The 19222-nt window shown below is 36.1% G+C and overlaps 1 protein-coding gene across 1 annotated transcript in view; it reads right to left on the bottom strand.

Moving 5' to 3' along the window:
* LRP12 (LDL receptor related protein 12) overlaps positions 1 to 19222 on the bottom strand; it is a 52634-nt gene that overhangs the window by 15762 nt on the left and 17650 nt on the right. The window contains exon 2 of the mRNA XM_075743508.1: positions 5520 to 5576. Within this exon, the coding sequence (XP_075599623.1) occupies positions 5520 to 5576 (57 nt within the window). The remainder of the gene's footprint in view (positions 1 to 5519; positions 5577 to 19222) is intronic.

Raw genomic sequence — 19222 nt, 5'->3', positions numbered from 1 at the left:
ACATACTTCAGCTATAGAATGTAGGACATGCCCTAATATCTAGGGACAAAAAAAAAAAAATCTCAAAATAGAGAAAGATATTATTTTATTTGAATATTCAATCAACTGTTCCCTGGAACATTTCTTGGTTTAGTTTTGAGCAAACCCTATAGGTGGTGCTCTAACACCGGGATATTTTGGAACCCTGCTCCTGTGTGAATCATCTGCATATACTTTACATCTGTTCAGACAAGAAATGGAAGGACTGGAAAGAAAACCGGGTTATTCACAATTAAATGCTGAAATAAAATAGCAGTTTTCACAGGATCGAAATAAAAACACATGTAAAAAAAATAGAAGGATGTGTAAAACATTTTGTACCAAGCTCGCAGATGTTGGCAAGCAATTCCATGCTCTACTTGGTTACAACTGAAATAGTGCTGTGCTTAAAATAAGCTGCCTTTGGGTGAAATTTATACTATTAAAAGTTCAGCTGGGTTTTGATATTTACAAACTGACATATGAGATTTTGTCACTGAGAATCTCTAAGGAATCTTTTAAATTTCCCTAACAAAAACCTTATACCAGAAGATAATCTATTCAACATATGTTCATTCAGTTTTACAAAGTTCACCTGCTAAAAATTAAGCATACTATACATATATGTACAGCATGTGTCTGGTGAACAGGAACCTCTAAACACTGCTAGCAACTGTAAATTACTACTATGCAATTAGCTTTGCAACCTCCTATGCCAGCACAGCGCACCCTGACAACTATAAACTACTCAATCCGATCCCCACAGTAGTACAAGCAGTAACTTTTACTTGTTATATGAGTTTAAACGGAAGAAATTACACATGGGAAGCCTCTGTAACCAAGGTGGTATTTTCAGAGCACCATGAAAACTTCCAGTTTTACTCAAATTCAGGTTTTTTAGCCTTTGTTTGCAATACCAACCATATCTCTATATTTTCCATATTCTGTTGTTTAAGATGGCTTTTTCTTTGTTTCCACTAAAGCCAACATTAAAGAGCTGAGGGCAAACTAGGACCACTTCCAGCACCATGCAATATGGGAAGAGAGCAGCAGACTAAGGAGGGGCATGAGGAAGCAAGAATGATCAGAGGCACTAAGATACAGGGTAAACGATACTGCGCTTCTGCTGTAGGAGAGACAATAACTCAACTGAAGAAAGTCTGCATATCACAAAGTGGGGATTCAAAAAAAGAAAAAAAAAAAAGGAATGGACTTGAAAAGGGAATCACAGCTTCCTTAACTGAAGGTTAGCCAGATAAGCTAAATGTACTTGCATACTTGGTATACATTCATGCACTGAAATCTCTTACTTGTAACTCAGGAGACAACAGAAATCTCCCATTTGCTTAAAAAGTATATAAAGGTCAAGATCAACTGTGTAGAAGCTGCACTTCAGAAGTGCTGTCATTTTGAGAGAGAATAATTTCTCAGACAGATTTTTAAAATCAAGGATAACCTTTTGAAATAGAAACAGGCTAAAAAGGAGTTTACTTTATAAAGATAATAGCAAGCTTTTTAAAATCAATTTCTGACCCTCTGCTTAACTAGAATGTTTCTTCTAAAGCTTTTGAGAATATAATGTAACATACATTTTATTCATGTGTTTGTAAACATGGAGAATGTGAGCAACATCAAGAAGGGCATGGGAATCAAAAAAAGCAATTCAACTGACAGCACATAAACCAGACATGTATGAATAAAGGCAAACGTCTTTTCACTAAGTTGTGAAGAATTTGCACTTCTAATTTCAATTGCTAGTGGCCCTGCAGACATTTGTCATGCAGGTCAGTTACATCTACAGGAACTTAAAATTACAGGAAAACTGACTAGGTTTGGAATAATTTATTAAAAGTATTAAAATTACATAAGAAAACAGCACAATGAAAATTAGAAGAGTCAGGAAAAAAGATGAGTTTGTAACGGAGGTAGAAGCACAAAACAAATTGAGAAGGTTGCACTAGAGAGAAGCAAAGATAGTCTGATGCATGCCCAAGATGTTTTCAAATCTCATGCTGGTGGTTATAAGATTTTTGGGTGGGAGCAGCTCCCTCCTGCACAACTATTTCTCCGTGGGTGTTGTCTCTGCTTACATTCCTCTCAATTCCCCTGTATTCTTTGGTACAATTCTGCTCATCCATCTCCTACCTGCTTTAAACTCTTTCCTTTGTGAGCCTTTATTTTATTAACAATCTATTTGCAGTTCTGTTACTCTGCCATTACTCTGTTCAGTAGATTGCAGTACTGTAATTAGGACTGAAGATGTTTCACAGATAAAATAACGGTCCAAAAACACTGCTGAGAGGATAAGCTGTGCATGTGGTTTTCTGGTGTATATGGATTTTCTTGTAGGCTTTTTAAAAACATGTACAACTGTTTCCTTATTCCCTTCTTCCTGAAATTTGTTTACCACCCCACATTACAGAATATGACCGTAAACCACCTACGGGATGTTGACTGGTAAACAGAAGAGAGCCAATGAAAACTTTACAGTACAAAATTCAACTTGCAAGTTATAACAAGAAAATAATTGAGAAACCTATGCAAAAATTCTGTAGCAAGATCTAGAGAAGTAAAGTACCGGTAGTAACAGTGAACAACATGTCAAGGAAAAAAGTCACTTCAGAAAAGCAGGGAGAGGGAGATTAGGGATTTATCTTCACAGTAATGCCAGGAGATTAGTTGAAAAGATAAAAGAATTAGCTTTCAATGTGAACCACAAGATGATAAGGTATGCATTATATTGGACATGGTAAGGACATGAATGCAGCTGGATAAATGATCTAAAGGTGTTTAAAACAGCTTAGAGTAAAAAGAGAATAATGTTGTGATAAAGTCTAAACCATGAATAGGGAGGATAATTATTGCATTTGTAACTCTCAGGAGCCACTGAAAGTCTTATTTGGAGAACTACAGGGGAAGAAGGCATAGGAATCTTTGCCTCCAGGTCAAGCTGTAAAGCTTTAATTTAAAATGGCTTTTGCTCTGCAACAGAGACACACTCAGTAAAAAGGATTTTTTTTTTTTTTTTTTTAAATTGTTGTGATCAAGTGCTTTCACCAGTGTAGGAGTTCTTTAAAACAGAACAGGGGGGATTGGGTTTGCAGCTGTGACAATTATGGTGCTTCATACCCCAAAGACAGATGTGAAAATATTTCTCAATTGTTCAGATTTTAAAGGCATAAACACTTGTTCTCTAGTGATAGCTTATACACAAGAGACAACATTCTATTACTGCTGTTGGTAGAAAAAGCGTGCTCGTATATTAGAGGTGTACCTGCAACTTGGCAGATATAATATACAGCAGAAGCATAAATACCAAAGACCACAGAGGTCTGTGCTATTAGAACATAATTTAGGAAGGTAGGTCATGTAGCCTTACAGCGGCAGCATGACAGGAAATCTACCATCAAGACAATCATTTCATTTTAAATCCCTTCTCAGTAGCAAACTGTCCAAGAAAATCACTTGCTTGGTTTCAACACCAAGCGGAAGTTGGATTTAGAAAGATTAAAGGCCAGATGTCTTTGGTTCTATTTTACAGAAACTCTGCTTAAAATTGTTCTGATAAATATAAAGTTCTCCAGGTACGCTTGATGAAATATATAATCTGCAAGTTCAAAAACATGTTTGGGAGACCCAGATTGTTTCATCTAAATCCATCCCCACCTTTTATACTTGGGCCCATACACCTAACATTTAAGATGTACACACAAAAGAACTGCAAGGAAAATGCCACTGGGTCTGCCTACACACGTTCTTCAGGTTTTCATTAACAGACCACCCCCATCCCCATTATCTCAAAATTCTCCAGTGAAGAATTTTCAAATTATATTAAGATAGAAACTTTAATAATAAAACATTTATTTTTCCCCAGCTGGAAAGCTATTTTAGAACACAGGACAGACAGAACTACTTTTTTATACACATATATATATATATATTTTTTTTTTAATTTATTTTTAAATGGAAGTCCTCACTGGATCTTTCTTCTCAGTAGTTAAAGGTCTGTCTACCAGCTGCTGTTATCTTGTGTAGAACGTACATTGTGTTCTCCTCTTCTTGGCACTGCCTATTCAAGCATGCTGGCCACAGCACTGAATGCAGAGTCAAAAATTCCATTCACCTCTTGCCAGCAGATGCTTTTGCCTGTATTGCGACCTGTGACACGACTGTTGCAGTAAACAAAGGGGTGAAGGGCTGTTAAAACATCCTGAAAGCTGCATAGCTAGATTTTAGGCTGCCTGTGTATCTCAAACAATCCAATTCCAGCAATAATTGTTCCAACAGTGGCAAGTACCTGTGCTGTTATTTATTATTTACAGTGTGCCACAAATGTACTACGCATGATCCTTGGTGCATTGCTACTGTTGAAAAGCAACAACATTCTTCATGATGCAGCACAAGAATGTATAGCAAAGATCTTCTATAACTAGACATTTGACAGTCTTTGAGTGGCAAACAATGGAAGGGAAAAAGAAGGCAGTATGGTGTAACAGAGACCATCCACTGCCCACACATTTATCCAAAATCTTAACTGTGTGCACAAGTAGCAATGTAATATTTGAAGTGATACTGCAAGGATAACTACAGTGAGATGTGCAAGCTGTTGCCAAAAAGGGTAAGTTTGCATTTTGACTCTTTATTTTATGAGAAGGGTGTGAAAATCAGTTTGACATCCAGGGATTAGTGGCAGCTTCCCTATGGAAACAATCAGGCTTGTATTCTTCCACCAGCTGAAGAAGAGTGTTTGTCTCCCCATTTGCACATATTCTGAGTATCCGTATCATCAAACACAACTCCAGCTTAGCTGGCACTGCTTACCATCTGAAGAAGAGACTATATACCGGTATCACCTAATGCCTCAATGGACATACAGTCACCTCACTAACACAGCCCAGTCCCAACCGTGGCTGCTGCCCAGAAGAGGCCTCGGACCAACCTACTGGAAGAGAACATAGCAACCTTTGAGCAGCACACGCTGCTTTTATACCTCATATTCTCCCAGCATCTCATCAGGTTCTCAGTTTCATGAGTTCTAAAATTCTTTTTTTCTTGTATTAAGGAAACTGTGCAGTCATGTGTACCGTAGTTTCAGTTACTGCTTCAATCTAATCAGGTGAAACGCATAACTCCTGGATTTATATTATTTGATAGTAGCAGTGTCCAAAATTACATTTCAATAAATTTCATTTCGCAAAAACTTTACTGTGGAAAGAAAATATCAATTCAACTTAAACCAACTTTTCTCTTAGTTCAATGTTTGTATGGAAAAATAATTAAGCAGTCCACTTAGAAAGGCATAATCTGTTCATGAGCATGCAGGTATCAATTTTATCTTATGAGAATTTTTCCATGTTCCAGTTGCTTCATTCCTTATTACATGCTGCAAAAGGCAGTAATAATTTTTATAGCCAAATATCTCTTCATAAGATACCAGGTGGCTTTCAATATTTACTATTTAAGTCATGCATGAAATTTAAACATTACAAAAAATGACTTACCCGTTGACACTCCTGAAATATGCACATTTTCAGAATGTTCTGCAAGAGCACCATTTCCTAAAATTAAACATAATGAATAAGCTAATTTCCAAGATAAAATTTGTAAAAATTCTTCAGATACCCTTTTACAGAACTGAAAGAACAAAACTGAAGTTATTTTAATTAATATTAAACGTTAAAGGTCCTACATTCATTTTATGGTAAAACTTAGAGAAGAACTACAGAAAAAGTTACTATACAATGAAAATAAAAAATAAGCATCACTGGTGTACTAGGAACAACTTAAATATACTAGAAAGTTAAGGAATGAGAGATTGATAGTAGCAAAGAGTTTTGAGAAACTTCAAGCATTTTAGATGGTACATTTTGCATGATTTTGCACCAAGTGTTATTTTCTTTTCAGGAAAGGTTTATTTCAATGCATCATCCCTGTCTCCTCCTAGATCAAGATTTGTAAGTAAATGCTATGCAAATAAAGACATCTGGGGGAAGACATCCACCTACTTCATAATGAATTACAGCCAGAAGGATGCTTCAGATACAGCCAGGAACTAGCTACCTTCCAGAGTAACTCCCCATCAATGTTAATTAAAACTAAGTATGCTTCCAAAGGTGAACAATGAGACCCATGTGGTCATCAAGACTTAAGAGACAAAAAAGTTATTCCTCCAAATCTCATACTAGTTTGTACTCCCCTTCAAAGTAAAAGAAGTGGTAGCCCTGTTATATGATGCGACAGATCTAGTTGTATTTGTGCACATTTCCCTACTGAACAGCTCTCATTCTCCTGTCCTTTACTCAACATCTTTTCTTTTAACCTTTACAACAAATCTTTAATAAAAAATTCCAGGCATTTCAAGAGGAGAGAGATACTTTCATAAATAAGCTGCTTCGAATATAGGCAGTGAATCCAAAATTTAAAATACATCACTAAGCAAATTTTAAAACCACAACTCTTAATCCCTCAAAGTTTTGTAATATTGAGGATTTGCCATGTCACACAGATTTTCATACATGGGAAATCAGTTGTTCTACCAGCACTGCAATGTAAGTGCAATATGTTTGGGTAACAAGAACCCTAAATACATGAAGAAAACTCAAATTCTTTTATGCTAAGCTTAAAGACTGTTAGAGGTGACCTAGAACATAGACATCTAAGCTAAGATCTCAATGCTCCTCCATTGCACTGGTTACAAATAAAACGTTTCAGAAATTGCTCCCAGGATTGACACCAAATGCACAAACACGTATTTTTTTTAGTTCCTAAAGACACAATACAGTCAGAAACTTGATGATCAGAATTTGTAGAAAAATACTAAGTCTAATTTTTCTTTAAAGAAAAAAATAAAATAAATTCTTAGGCTCTTAAAAGTGATGCGTTCGTGGCTCCCCCCCCCCCCATTTTAATGTACTGATTTCACTGCATATATTCACATACCAAGGTTTTTTGTCTCAACTTAAAAAAAAAAAATCCATACTGTAACAATTCTCAATGTTCAAAAGACAGAAGTATTTTAAACCAAAACCGATTTCAAATACTGTATTAGCAAACAACTATTTTATAATTAAATTACTTTCAAAATTAAAATACCTGTAAGTTTTAAAAAGCTATTCTCCAAATAATTTCTCCATTTTGCATATAAACTGACATGCTGAGGAATGTTTGCCACTCTGATTTTATGTCTTCAGTAACACTTAGCTCTAAATTTACAAAATAAACACCATCTTTGCTGTGGTTTTTACCTGTAACTGATTGCACAGAAGTACATTTCTGATTGTCTTGTTTTCTATTATTTCCATCAACATAAGGAAAACTTTAACACATTTCAAGATCTCTTGTTTTAAGCTAAAAATCGCTTACCAGTATTCCATTTTTCAAATTACCATAGGGATTACTCAACTTTTTTGTACTTTCAAAAAGGGGTTATTAGCACATACAGCTATATCTGTAGTTGTTATTGAACACTGAAAATGAGCAGCATGACAAAAAAGAAGGAATTCAGAGATATTTAGAAATATGAAAACCCCAAAGTAATTACATTGAAGACAGCCAGTATCTGGGCACTCCATTGATAGCCCCAGAATCTGAATTACAGACAGGCTGCCTATACATAAAGGCCAGGAAAACAAAAACCCTGTTATCAGATAACCCTGTTATCAGTTCTGATAAAAATACAATAACAAAACATGATAATACTGACATTACACTGAAGTGATGGAAAGAAAAGCAATGTGCATATAAAAAATTGAGAAAAACTATAAATCAGTAATGAGAAGCACACTAAAATGGGAACTCACATCCAAATCCTATAAGCATTGACTGAGAATTAATGGCTTAAATTAAGAGGAAAACTTAAGTCAATATCCAAAATGGAACACTTTAATATTTTCCATTTAAATATGCTTTATGATCTAACTATTAATCTCTTGACATAAAGTGATGTCACATTTATTGTCAAACTAACTTCAGTGATTAGTCAGAAGCAGCACTAATGTGTGATGATGAAGCCTCAACTCAGATCCAAGTACTATAATATCAAAATAAGGTGGTTTTTATTAAATTATTTCCTTCCCAATAATCCTTCATTACATGAAAGATGAACCTTAGAAACCTTTCAGATTATTACTTCCTTTTTTACTGGAAATTGTCACTGAAACAGAGTGTGTTCAGACACCATTTAAACGTTACTAACTGCTGACACCTTTATGAAATTTTTAGGCAATGATCCTTATATGATCTCAACAATTATGTCACATGGTTCCATATAAACTGAGCCCACTAGAATATCAATATATCAGATAACAGATCAGTAATTTCCATTAAGATATGAGAACATAATTATCTTTGAAATTCCTGTCAGTCTATTTAATACAGCACACTGAGTATATATTTTTTTTTTCCTTAGGCCATCAGTAAGCTTTCCTATTCTTGATCTTTTAAAGAAATATTTATTTTTCATTCCCATTCGAACCTGAAGTTCAAAACTGAAACAGGTGTCACCTAACAAAACTTAACACAAAGTTTGCCCCCATCAGTTACAGGAGCTGGTTAAGTCCATGTGATAGCACAGTGCTGGAAGATGCACACTGAGAAGCTCCTGCACAAATCCATTCTGCCTGCAAGAAACTGAGTTAGTTTTTCAAAACCTGTCATCTTCCATCACTTTTTTTGGTGATTTCTTAAAAAAATAATTAAAAAAACACTTGTGTAACCGAGACTATACCCATCTCCTTCAGATCCTTTTATAATTACTTATGATTTGTCATACAAATGGATCACTTATTTTAGGTAGTATTAAACACAAATGCCTATCAACTTTAGTCCTACAGCTTAAGATATGGTCAGCAACTGCATTTAAGTTAAAAATTCAAATGGACAAGGCTCAAGATAAAAATGAGTGTCTACTATGTTTTTTCTAAAAAAAAAAATATCAAAATAGAATCTTGGACAAATAGGATACATGATATGTTAAACCACATGTTAAACCTACATGTTAAACAAAAGTACGGAAAATACTTTTAATGGCTTTTACGCATACATGGGTTTGTTACCACCATCACTGGTAGTATCTCTAAAGATTCCTTGACTGCAATAAAAAAAAAATCAGCCCATTGGTTATTAAGTGAGTTAGATTCTTTATAGAGTGTGTTTACAGTATGGAATAATCTCCGATTTCTGAGGTGCCTTTCTATCTTGAACAACTTAAATCTCTTCAATGTTCAAAGTATGGTTATGGTCAAACTTGGTCACTGATTCCAATGGACTCATCCATAAATTTTTATTTTATTTTCATAGCACAAAGCCAGTCCCTTTGACCTTCATCAGTTTTTTCTACCCCACTCAAATCTTCTGAGCTGAGATGCTGTCTTGTCTTAGGAGCAGGAAGAAATAGACAACAAGTAGTTCCATGAACACTTGAATTAATTCCTTTTGATTTGTGTCTCACAGCTGACTGACCACAGAAGCAGGCAAGAAGACACGAGGTTTGCCTTCAGGTTTTCTGGCAGTTGGGGCATTTCTCCGCTATCAGTCTATATGAAACGACATTAAACACCCCCACCCGCCCCTGCAAAACCCAACACCCTCACAACACCACTTCCAAACATCCTGGGCAAAGAGGCATGAGCCCTATACGGAGTCTGAAGAGGAGAACAAAACCCTGTGGAACATAAAAAAACCATAGCCTTGGAAGGTATTTGACTTGCTAACATCTTCTGAGTTTCATCACAGACAGGAAAATAAACACAGGACAGGGGAGTGGGAACAAGGCTGGCAACAAGGAAAACATCACAGTAGCAATCACTCCAAGCAAACTACAGAGCAAAACTATAAGGGGAAAGTGTGGAAAAAACAATGCTTTCACACTTGAAAAACATGACATGTTTGGAAAAAACAGTTGCCAAGTTCTACAAATTTGAAACCCAGACAGTAGCAGGGATGCTCAGACTAATGTGGAGGCTAACAACAATGCAACAGCCTTCACTTTAGGATGTTACCCCTCTACACCCCTCCTTCCCAATAGCCTACACAGCACAGCTTGCTGTCAGACAGGGAAGAGTATCATCAGACTCAAAGGATTATCTGCATATAACTTCAGAGCATAAAACTAAGCCTACAGTCCTGAAATGAGCTTCTCCTCTAAGTTTCACTGATATTCTTGCAGTTTTCAAAAAGGATAGCCAAACAGATTTCTCCTCCTTCCCCCCCAATAATTATGTGTCCCTCTTAGTCAAAGCATTCAGATTAAACAAGAGAAGCTTCCACATTCCAGATATATGAACTTGGAGGTTTCAGACAAAGAACAAGAAGTTTATCTAAATACTGATGTATTTGAGATAGTAAATAATGACTCCTAAATGAAAACCCCATTTTAATTTCAATTAGACTAAAACCAGTAATACAAATGCACAACGAAGTGATGAATATTGTAAAAGCGCACCCAAAAAATCTGGTACACGTTACTTTGTCCACAGTGATTGTAAAATCAAATTTTATATCTTCAGTTTGGAAGAACATCATGTATTTGGGAATCCGTTAAATCCAGATTGTGTTTTACAGAAAAATTAACTTGACTGTTGAAATGAAAAAGGAAAAGAAAAAAAATCCATAGTGGCAAACACCACATTTAAGTTACCTTTCTTTTTGCTGTTAGACCACAACAGAAATAATGCACACAAATCTCCAGTGAAGCTAAATTCTTCAATCTCAAGATTAAGCCTCTGCCATTAGCTTTAACAGCCAAATTACAACCCCCCTATAAATAGAACTGTATAAACTGAGGAACTGCTGTAGCTGAATGGCTATGAAGAGAGAGCCTTTTCTAAACTACCTTGAGTTAAAAGGTACTCTGGTCCACAACGAATGCTATATAAGCAGACTGAACAGGGTATTTCTCTTGAACTGCAATTATCAGGATCAAGAGATCAACAACACTTCCTGTATACCACGTGTTTCCGAACACCCTTTATCATGGTACGTGTTCAACCTGCTTTACTTTAGACAATGTACTTCCATGACCAAACTTCCTTTCTTCATCCTACTTCCAAAATTCCTGTCTACTCTGTACCTTACAATGAGTAAGATTAACCTGTTTATGCTGCCTCTTGTCAGCTGAAGTTACCTTGCATTAATCTTCACCAAATCTTGCTTCTAACTGACCAAGTGTGCATGATGCCACCAAAATAAGAAACTTACTGTACACTTCCATGAATAAATTGGTGCTGCCTTACATATCACTCCACTAAAAAGCCACTTAGCAATGGTCCTATGATGCCCTAGTCTAAAAATAGCAATATCCTTCTTGATCTGGAGATATGGAAGCTGGAAACATCCATGATGCCTCTGTAACATTCCAGCATGCTTCTTGAAAAGACCCCTTTTGCTAGCACATTTTGTGACACTCCCAGCCAGGGGCCGTTCCTGCCTTCCTGCGAATATCTGAGCACCATTATGCAGAAACAAGTTCCACCTGAAGACGCCGTGTGTCAGGCTGAACCGCAGTCACACTTGTCTGCTGACTCTGTGGGAGAAAAGTGCAAAGGCTAACTGCCTACCCATCATACCTGTGGTTAATCTAAGGTTAAGATGTTACAGCTCAGAGCAAAGTATGCAGGAGATCAACAGAAAAACAAGTACTATCACCTTCTTCCAGATAAACTAGATGATCTTTAAAAGTCCCTTCCAACTCGAGCCATTCTATGATAAAAATATTTGTTCAGCATTTAACCCAAAATACGACATTGAATTATTTAGACGTAGGTCACATGCAGTTAATGAGCCAAAAAAATTAGGTAAGATCCTCCTCAGTCTTTTGGCTCATCATTTACAACCTCCTCATCTCCTGAACGCTTTGCACCTATATTTATTAAACTACTGCACATTTAGAACTAAATGTATTAGCTGCAGGGATTTTAATGCTGTAACAGCAAAAACCTGTATGTCCACAGGCATATGGCCATACTGCTGCCAAACTCAACTGTAAAGCAAGAGTAGTAGTAGACAGTGAATTGAGATTATGCAATTGAGAGAAAAAAAACCACTTTCTATAATCTCAAATTAATGTGATTGTACAAAAGGGACTCTACTTGTTATTTCATCCTTTATAACCTAGAAAAGTCTCTGAGAATATCTTTTTGGCTTCTCTGTACTTTCTCTTCTGTCTGTGCAAAACATGTTCTACCACTGCTAAACCGCTAATACAGAAATTCAGGCTTCACTTTCGTCAGAAGACAGGAACAGAACTACATGTGCAACTTCAACATTACGAGAGACAAGGAACTGAAAGTGGAGCAAATAGAAAGAAAAAAAAAAGCGCAGTCTAAGCATTTGAAACTTACCCTCCCAGAACAGTTCATGAAATAAACAGTATTATTGCTACAGGGAATGCTTCAAACTAAGGTGCAGCAGAGCTGAGAGTACACAGTCCACTGAAGCCAAGCAACATTTGTTATGTCTCTATTTTCAGTAACAAAGCGAAGCAGAAGTGTCATTCCCAGATTCCTACTGAAACCAGTCACAGCATTTACAGGTGACACCATCTTATTATTTCCTGCCTTCTGATGGCTTAGTTTGCAATCACTGCATCCTTTTGATTAGAGTTATGCATGAAATCAAATTAACACATTTGTGCACCAACAGGTGTTTGGATTAACTACTCAAGATAAGATTAATGATCTAGAGTCATCTAATATTTTCACATTTTCATTGTTCTTTTTCATACAGTGCATTGCCTTTTTGACCAGAAGTTTTTGTCCTACACCCAACTGCTACTTACTTCCTTGACAAAGGGCAACACATGCTTTTGCTGAAGTTCATATATTTCATGACAAAATGAGAAGCATCGTGAGAAGTGACAGTATTGACTTTTAAACATTAACTGATCAATAATCTTCAGGTTAGCTGCAGAATCTTTGCAAGAGTTATAGAAAAATTTTGTATTATTTATTTTTAAATTAAGAGTTTGGTGTCAACTAGTTATGTGCAGATCTCTTCCGTATTTCCTTAGGATTCGGTACTGGAAGTCATAGGAATTTCAGGTGGTCATTTGTAAAACAGCATCAAGCTGTGCAGCAAGATGTAAATTATCCTTCAGGTAACGGAAGGATTAAATAATCATTGCTTTTAATAGAAAATTACACATGCAATAGACAGAAACATTGAGAGAGTGCATACTGCTGTGCAGACATCAGCCAGAATTCTCTACTAAAGGCAAGCTGAGCAACCGAGTGACAAGATTTATTCCAAATCCCTACAACAGAAGAACATCTGCTACAAAGAAGATACAGTAAATATATCTAAAATTTCAAACAGTGAAAGCGAATGTTCACCTGAAATGAGAAAGTTGTATATTCAAATACTACAATGGCATAATTAATTTCTTTAATTAAGGAAAGAATAAAAATGACTAACAGATGAAACTATGCTGAAATAGTGGCTTATTTAAATATGTTTATGATACAAAAGCAAGAAATAAGCACATAAAATTTCACTGTAAAAACAGATAAAGCACAACATTTGTTTACAATACTCAATGCTGTTATTTTATGTAGTACCATTTTTATTTTAGACCAACTGTGATTTAGTTTTATTTAGAAAACTAAGAACTAGAGAATCAATTCTGCAATGGAATTGTTTTATGTAGGTTTTAGATTCTTATTTTCACTTTTTACAACAACCAATATCTACCATTTTGTGCTTAGAAAATTATTGCTTGGGTATAAAACAACGGGTATGGTGCTGCTGAAAGTCTGCGCTGTATACTTAAAACCTGTTGTCCAACATTGCATTTTTGTATCACCCCCTCATTATTATACTGTCCTTTCCTCCTCACAGAGGGATTTTAAATGACATGTAGCTGCACGATACTTTTGAAAACCAACTCTTTATTCATCTCTTGGTGAATAAGCACAGCCAGGAAGTTTCCAAATCTACATTCACTGTACAGAGTCTAAACCCAAAGTTAATCAGTACTTGACTGAACAATAGCGCATACTTTTATACCTATAATCTTGATAACACTGACTTAAAAATGTCCAAAGAAAAATATTCCAATTCTTTTACATTCTTCAGCATTGTAACATTATTCCCTCCATCAAAAAGTCTGTGCTCATTCTTCAAAAATTGACTATTAAAACAGGTACTCTAAAAATCAAAGTTATTGCTTTGAATTTGAAGAATATACAACGGTCGGGTCGTAACAGGTACATTAACTTCTCTACCAAAACCACCAAATATATCCTTTATTCCTGATAATTTTATGGTGTTAACTTGGGATTTGTCTATGTTAGTATTTTATTTCAAATAAGGGGCATGCTTCTTAATCTCCTGATCTGGTCCACTTACTCTGCTTTGGTTCACATCACACTGTGGCCTTGGAACCACCAAACTGGGTTCCTTTTAGATGACACGCTCCTACTGGTAACGGGTACTCACTCCTCTGGGCCACACTAGAGCTAGTCCATGGAAAACCCTTCAGCAATGTATACATTAGATCTTCACCGTAACTTGTTTTGCTCCACAAACCCGCTCCTGCCAGGCTGATGCAGAGATACCTCCACCCACTCAACATCCTAGGTGTGCTCTTCGCTCACCACAGCTCCAGTGCTGCCCAGGAAGCTCCACCTCGACTTCAGACATAAGCTTCATAGTCTCCATGGTAATTCTGTGTGAGCAACGCAAGTTCCTTTTCTGGATTCATTAAGCACTGCATACATTATTCACTAATATTATACCAATTCTGAATGCTGTTGCAACACACAAAAGAAAATTTACACAATTCCATATAAACCATAACAAGATGCTAGCCTAATGCAAATTTGACACAGATGCTGCCAACCAAATGATCTTGAGTGTCCAAACACAGCCCTCAGCACCACTGGGATACATCAAGGAAACATGTGGAAGATGCTACAGTCTACAATGTGAGCTCCCGCATTCGTACTCTATAGGTGTGGTGGCTTCTCAGTCAATTTCCACTCTTCCTTCTCCCTTCCATAGAAAGGGACAGCTCTCCCTTCCATAGAAAGGGACAGCTCTCCCTCATTGCAAATCAAACTGCGAAGCAGCCAGCAGTTCTGTACTTGGTTGTGTTTAATGCAGCACAAACCTTTTCTTTGGGTGTACCAGCAGGAGAGACTCTCACAAGACAGAACAGGAAACACCTTTGAAAGATCTTTGCACCCCAAATTAGCAAGATAACCCGAGGTTCCTTTATCGTAGGTTGCAAAAGAGAAGCTAGAGTAGTAACTATAGCAACTCTGATTTAATGCTGCAGGTGGAAAAAAACATATTGGGTCATACCTGTAAATCCCATGAGACAATTTTTAATTGAGTATATTGTTCTTAAAATACAAAAGCTAAAATTAATAACTAAAACAACTTAAGAAGAAAGTTCCAGCAAAACCAGTTAAAGTATCTCGGCTGTAGTTATAAAAGGTGGGGACAGAAAAGAACCTGGCCTTTTTTTTAATTCTCACTCAAAAATTCCACAAACTATTTATAGACAGCTCTAATATACTTGGCAGCAAGCAGTGGAAATTGGAAATCTAGCAGAAACACTGGCTCAGCTTCAACAAGATTCCCGATTTTAAGCACATAAGTAGTTCTATTCAACCTAGGTCTAGTCAAACCCTGTACTTCTGCCCAGCCAGATATGAAGGTAGTTACTTGACTGACCATTGCCTGCAAGTCGTACGTGTTCTCAGGTGGTTGTCTAACGCAGCATTTCAGATTAGACAAACTGAGAGTAGAAAAAAAAATCAGATTACTAAAACCAATTAAACAGTTCAAACAGTGAATGCAGTCTTCTAAATTACAGCTAAATCTCAAGTAACTTTAAAAAAGATAAGGAAATCTGAGGAAAAGGGAGTAGACCAGAAACTAGGCCAAAAAAAAAAAAAAGAAAAAAGAAAAAAAAAGGCAAGAGAGCCATCTCCTTTATAAGGCTTAGGTGCCTATTAACTGATTAGACCCTATCATGAACGTGAACGTAACAATTTGCCCTCCTATTCGAAAACATACACTGCTGTATTACATACAAATCCAGAAAAAGCCAAAGTTTCTAGCTATTTTAAGCAGCTATATTTAAAATAATAAAACTCAATTATTTTAACAAAGGACTGCTCAGAGCCTTTGTACATGTTCGGCTGCAGTAACTATTCTTTTCTTCTGAAATTCCATTTCAGATACTAAAAGTATTTCACATTTGAGAAGTGCCAGACTAGGGGAAAATTTCAATGTGTGGGCTGCACAGTGCTTATACAGTAGGGGGAAGAGCATTTCAGATTTGATTCATACTCTCCACGTGCTTTGTATTTTTATCTACTACAGTTTCTTTAAATCACTGTTACAGTAAAAAAACTAGTTTTGTTTTACCTCCATGCAGGTTTAGATTGATTTCCGTCTTAATTCCTTATAACTACAGGAACAAATGGCAGTAGGCAACAGTCTACATATAGCTGGTATATTTAAACAAAAAACACCACCAAAACCAAAACAAAAAAAACCCCAAACATCCATCTACAGTCAACCAGATTTTGATCAGAAGTTAGACAATAAAAGCAGGGCTTCAGGTCATATATTCTTAAGATATAATACAGCTTGTTATCCTGTTTTCTACAAATTATTTAATTCCATTCTGTCTTGAAAAAGTGCTAACAGAAGAAATGAAATCATTATTCCTAAACTAATAACAGCAGCCATCATAAATCTATTATAAGCTTGAAAGAAAGAAATGAAAATATTATCTGCTATTACCCCATGAATCCCTACCAGGAACCCTCAAAACACCCAAGCTTCTTGTTCCAGATGACAGCATGACTCAGACTTACAACCGATTTTTTTCCAAAAAAGACTTAAGTAGTGTAGGAGTACTTAATATTAGGGGGTGGGGGAGAATCACGAGGATTTTTGAAAAGGAAAACACTGCTCCACTGCTGCATCTTTATTACAGAGCCTACATTTCATGTGACCAACAACTCAAAACAGAAGAGAAAGAAAACACTAGTCATGTCAGAAGAAAAAAGAAAAAAATAAATCCACCTAAGATACATCCAGAGAATAATGGTGTCAAAATCCAGAAAGCTCATTGGATTCATAATATAAAATTACAAAATCTATTTATTTTAAATCTTTATTCAACAGATGGGTGAAGATGTTACAATTCGGGCAGAAATCAAGGAGGAAATTTCATACTTCTGACAGGAGCAAAAGCAGGCGATTGAAAAATCTAACCGTGATTTCCAGATTTGCTAGATTCTTTCTGGAACATTGGCCTGAGTAAACCAGGGGATTCTGGAGCCAAGAGTATATACCCGCTGAGCTTCAACCCTGCCCTCACAAAAATAAGAACAATAAATTAGAATTAACTGCAAAGCATCCCAGTGCATTCACTGAAATGACATAACTGAATTGAATGCAAGCCGTTTGCTGGAAAGGGTGGTGAAGCAGCAGTATATTTACATGCATATTTTGCACATACATCAAATATAAAAATCATAAAAGCACAGCATGTTTATTGCATCTAGGAAAAATATCCTCATTTGAAAGATAAAACTGTGTTTTCTTCCCTTCTTGCTACTTATTACTAGAAATAAAACTTTGATTTTGACAACCTTTTATACTTTTTAATGTGTTTTGGTTTCTTCCTGATAGAATTAAAAAGCACTGCAGAGTTCTCAAGAAAGCTTCTTTTCTTTAATTTACAAAAAAAAGTTCACAAAAACCACAGACCTTGCAAGTACTGGTGCAGACTTGTTTATGCAAAGTCTGGCAACTGGAGTTTTTAGACCCCTAGCACCTATTCAGACTGAAACTGAACTTACACAAAATGTCATGCAGTCTGCCCAACTATCTTCCAGTAATACAGGACAGAGTCTCTGTCCCTTATTAATGCTTCACTGAACTAATTAAAGTGTAGAAGTAACCTTGCACAATGTAACTCAGCATGCCACCAATTATACGAACTGCAACAACACATTAAAAAACACAGCCAAAGGAGGGAAGAACTCCTATGGCAACTCACTTCTTGCCTGTGCCTTTGACATCTGTAAAACAAAGCTGTTTGTTAATGTCATGCAAACACCCACGTGCAAAATTAATTTTATTATTTATTATGAACAATTTGATCTGTTCTAGTTATAGCAGACAGAAGTGAAGACGTCACAGTTTTGAGGGAACCACAACATGTAGATGCATCCATTCTCACTATTAAAAAGACATTCAATCCACATAGCTCTTGTCAGCTTCAAAATCTCAAATCACTACAATAGTAAAGGCTATTAATTAGCTACACTAATTTTTGAGACTTGCTGAAACTATGCTGCTTATTAAATAGCTTCAGGACTTAGGAAGAATAAGAGCTGAACTTGCTATAACTTGCCAGTCATAACATACTGCATTCCTCAAAATGCACTGTGAATCGCTTCTATTCAAACAAGACAGACATTAATAGAAGACAGATTGCCTGCAAGATATGAAATTGATTTTACTCAGATTAATAACTTTAATTAGGAAACAGATCTTAAAATTGCCAAGGCATACTCCTGGTACGAACATGCGTGCACACATACTTGCATGACTATGCTCAGCAACCATGTAAGAATTCTGTGTGTGGCAGCCTTGCTACTTTTACATTCTTTCCTTCAAACAAATTAGTTTCAAAGCAAACAAATGATAAGGGAAATATCCAGTAAAATTTATAATCCAGTAAAACTTACTTTATCTCCAGTGTTTTATGCAAGACCTATGTACACTTCAAGAAAACTCTGCTACAGCTACTGCACTGATTCAAGTTGATTCAAAATAGGAAACTTCAGGAAGCCCCATAGATATTTTAAGAAGTGTAGAAGTAGTATATATGTATTTATATAATTAAAAAAAAGAGAAACAGGTGTAAATCTCGAAGACCCAAACTAGTATTTCTATCCCCTCTCTTTGGAACACAGATTTTTTTTTTTTTTTTTCCCCCTTCAATGATACCTGCTATTAATCCTGTGATTCTTGTCCTGCAAGAATGATGCTGGTGCTCTACCTCACACATTAGCATGACTACACCTGTAAAAGGGTTTAACACCTTTTACTTTAGACACTATGCAGTGTCATAAAAATAAATTTGCAAAAAGTTTAGTCTCTTTAGTCACAATATCTGTAAAACACAGTAACATATTACTGCATTTTTTCCTAACAGCACTAATAAGCATTTATC

This window comes from Balearica regulorum, chromosome 2 (assembly GCF_011004875.1).
Source record: "Balearica regulorum gibbericeps isolate bBalReg1 chromosome 2, bBalReg1.pri, whole genome shotgun sequence".
NCBI classification, from domain to species: Eukaryota; Metazoa; Chordata; class Aves; order Gruiformes; family Gruidae; genus Balearica; species Balearica regulorum.
This window is presented reverse-complemented; position numbering and strand designations above follow the sequence as displayed.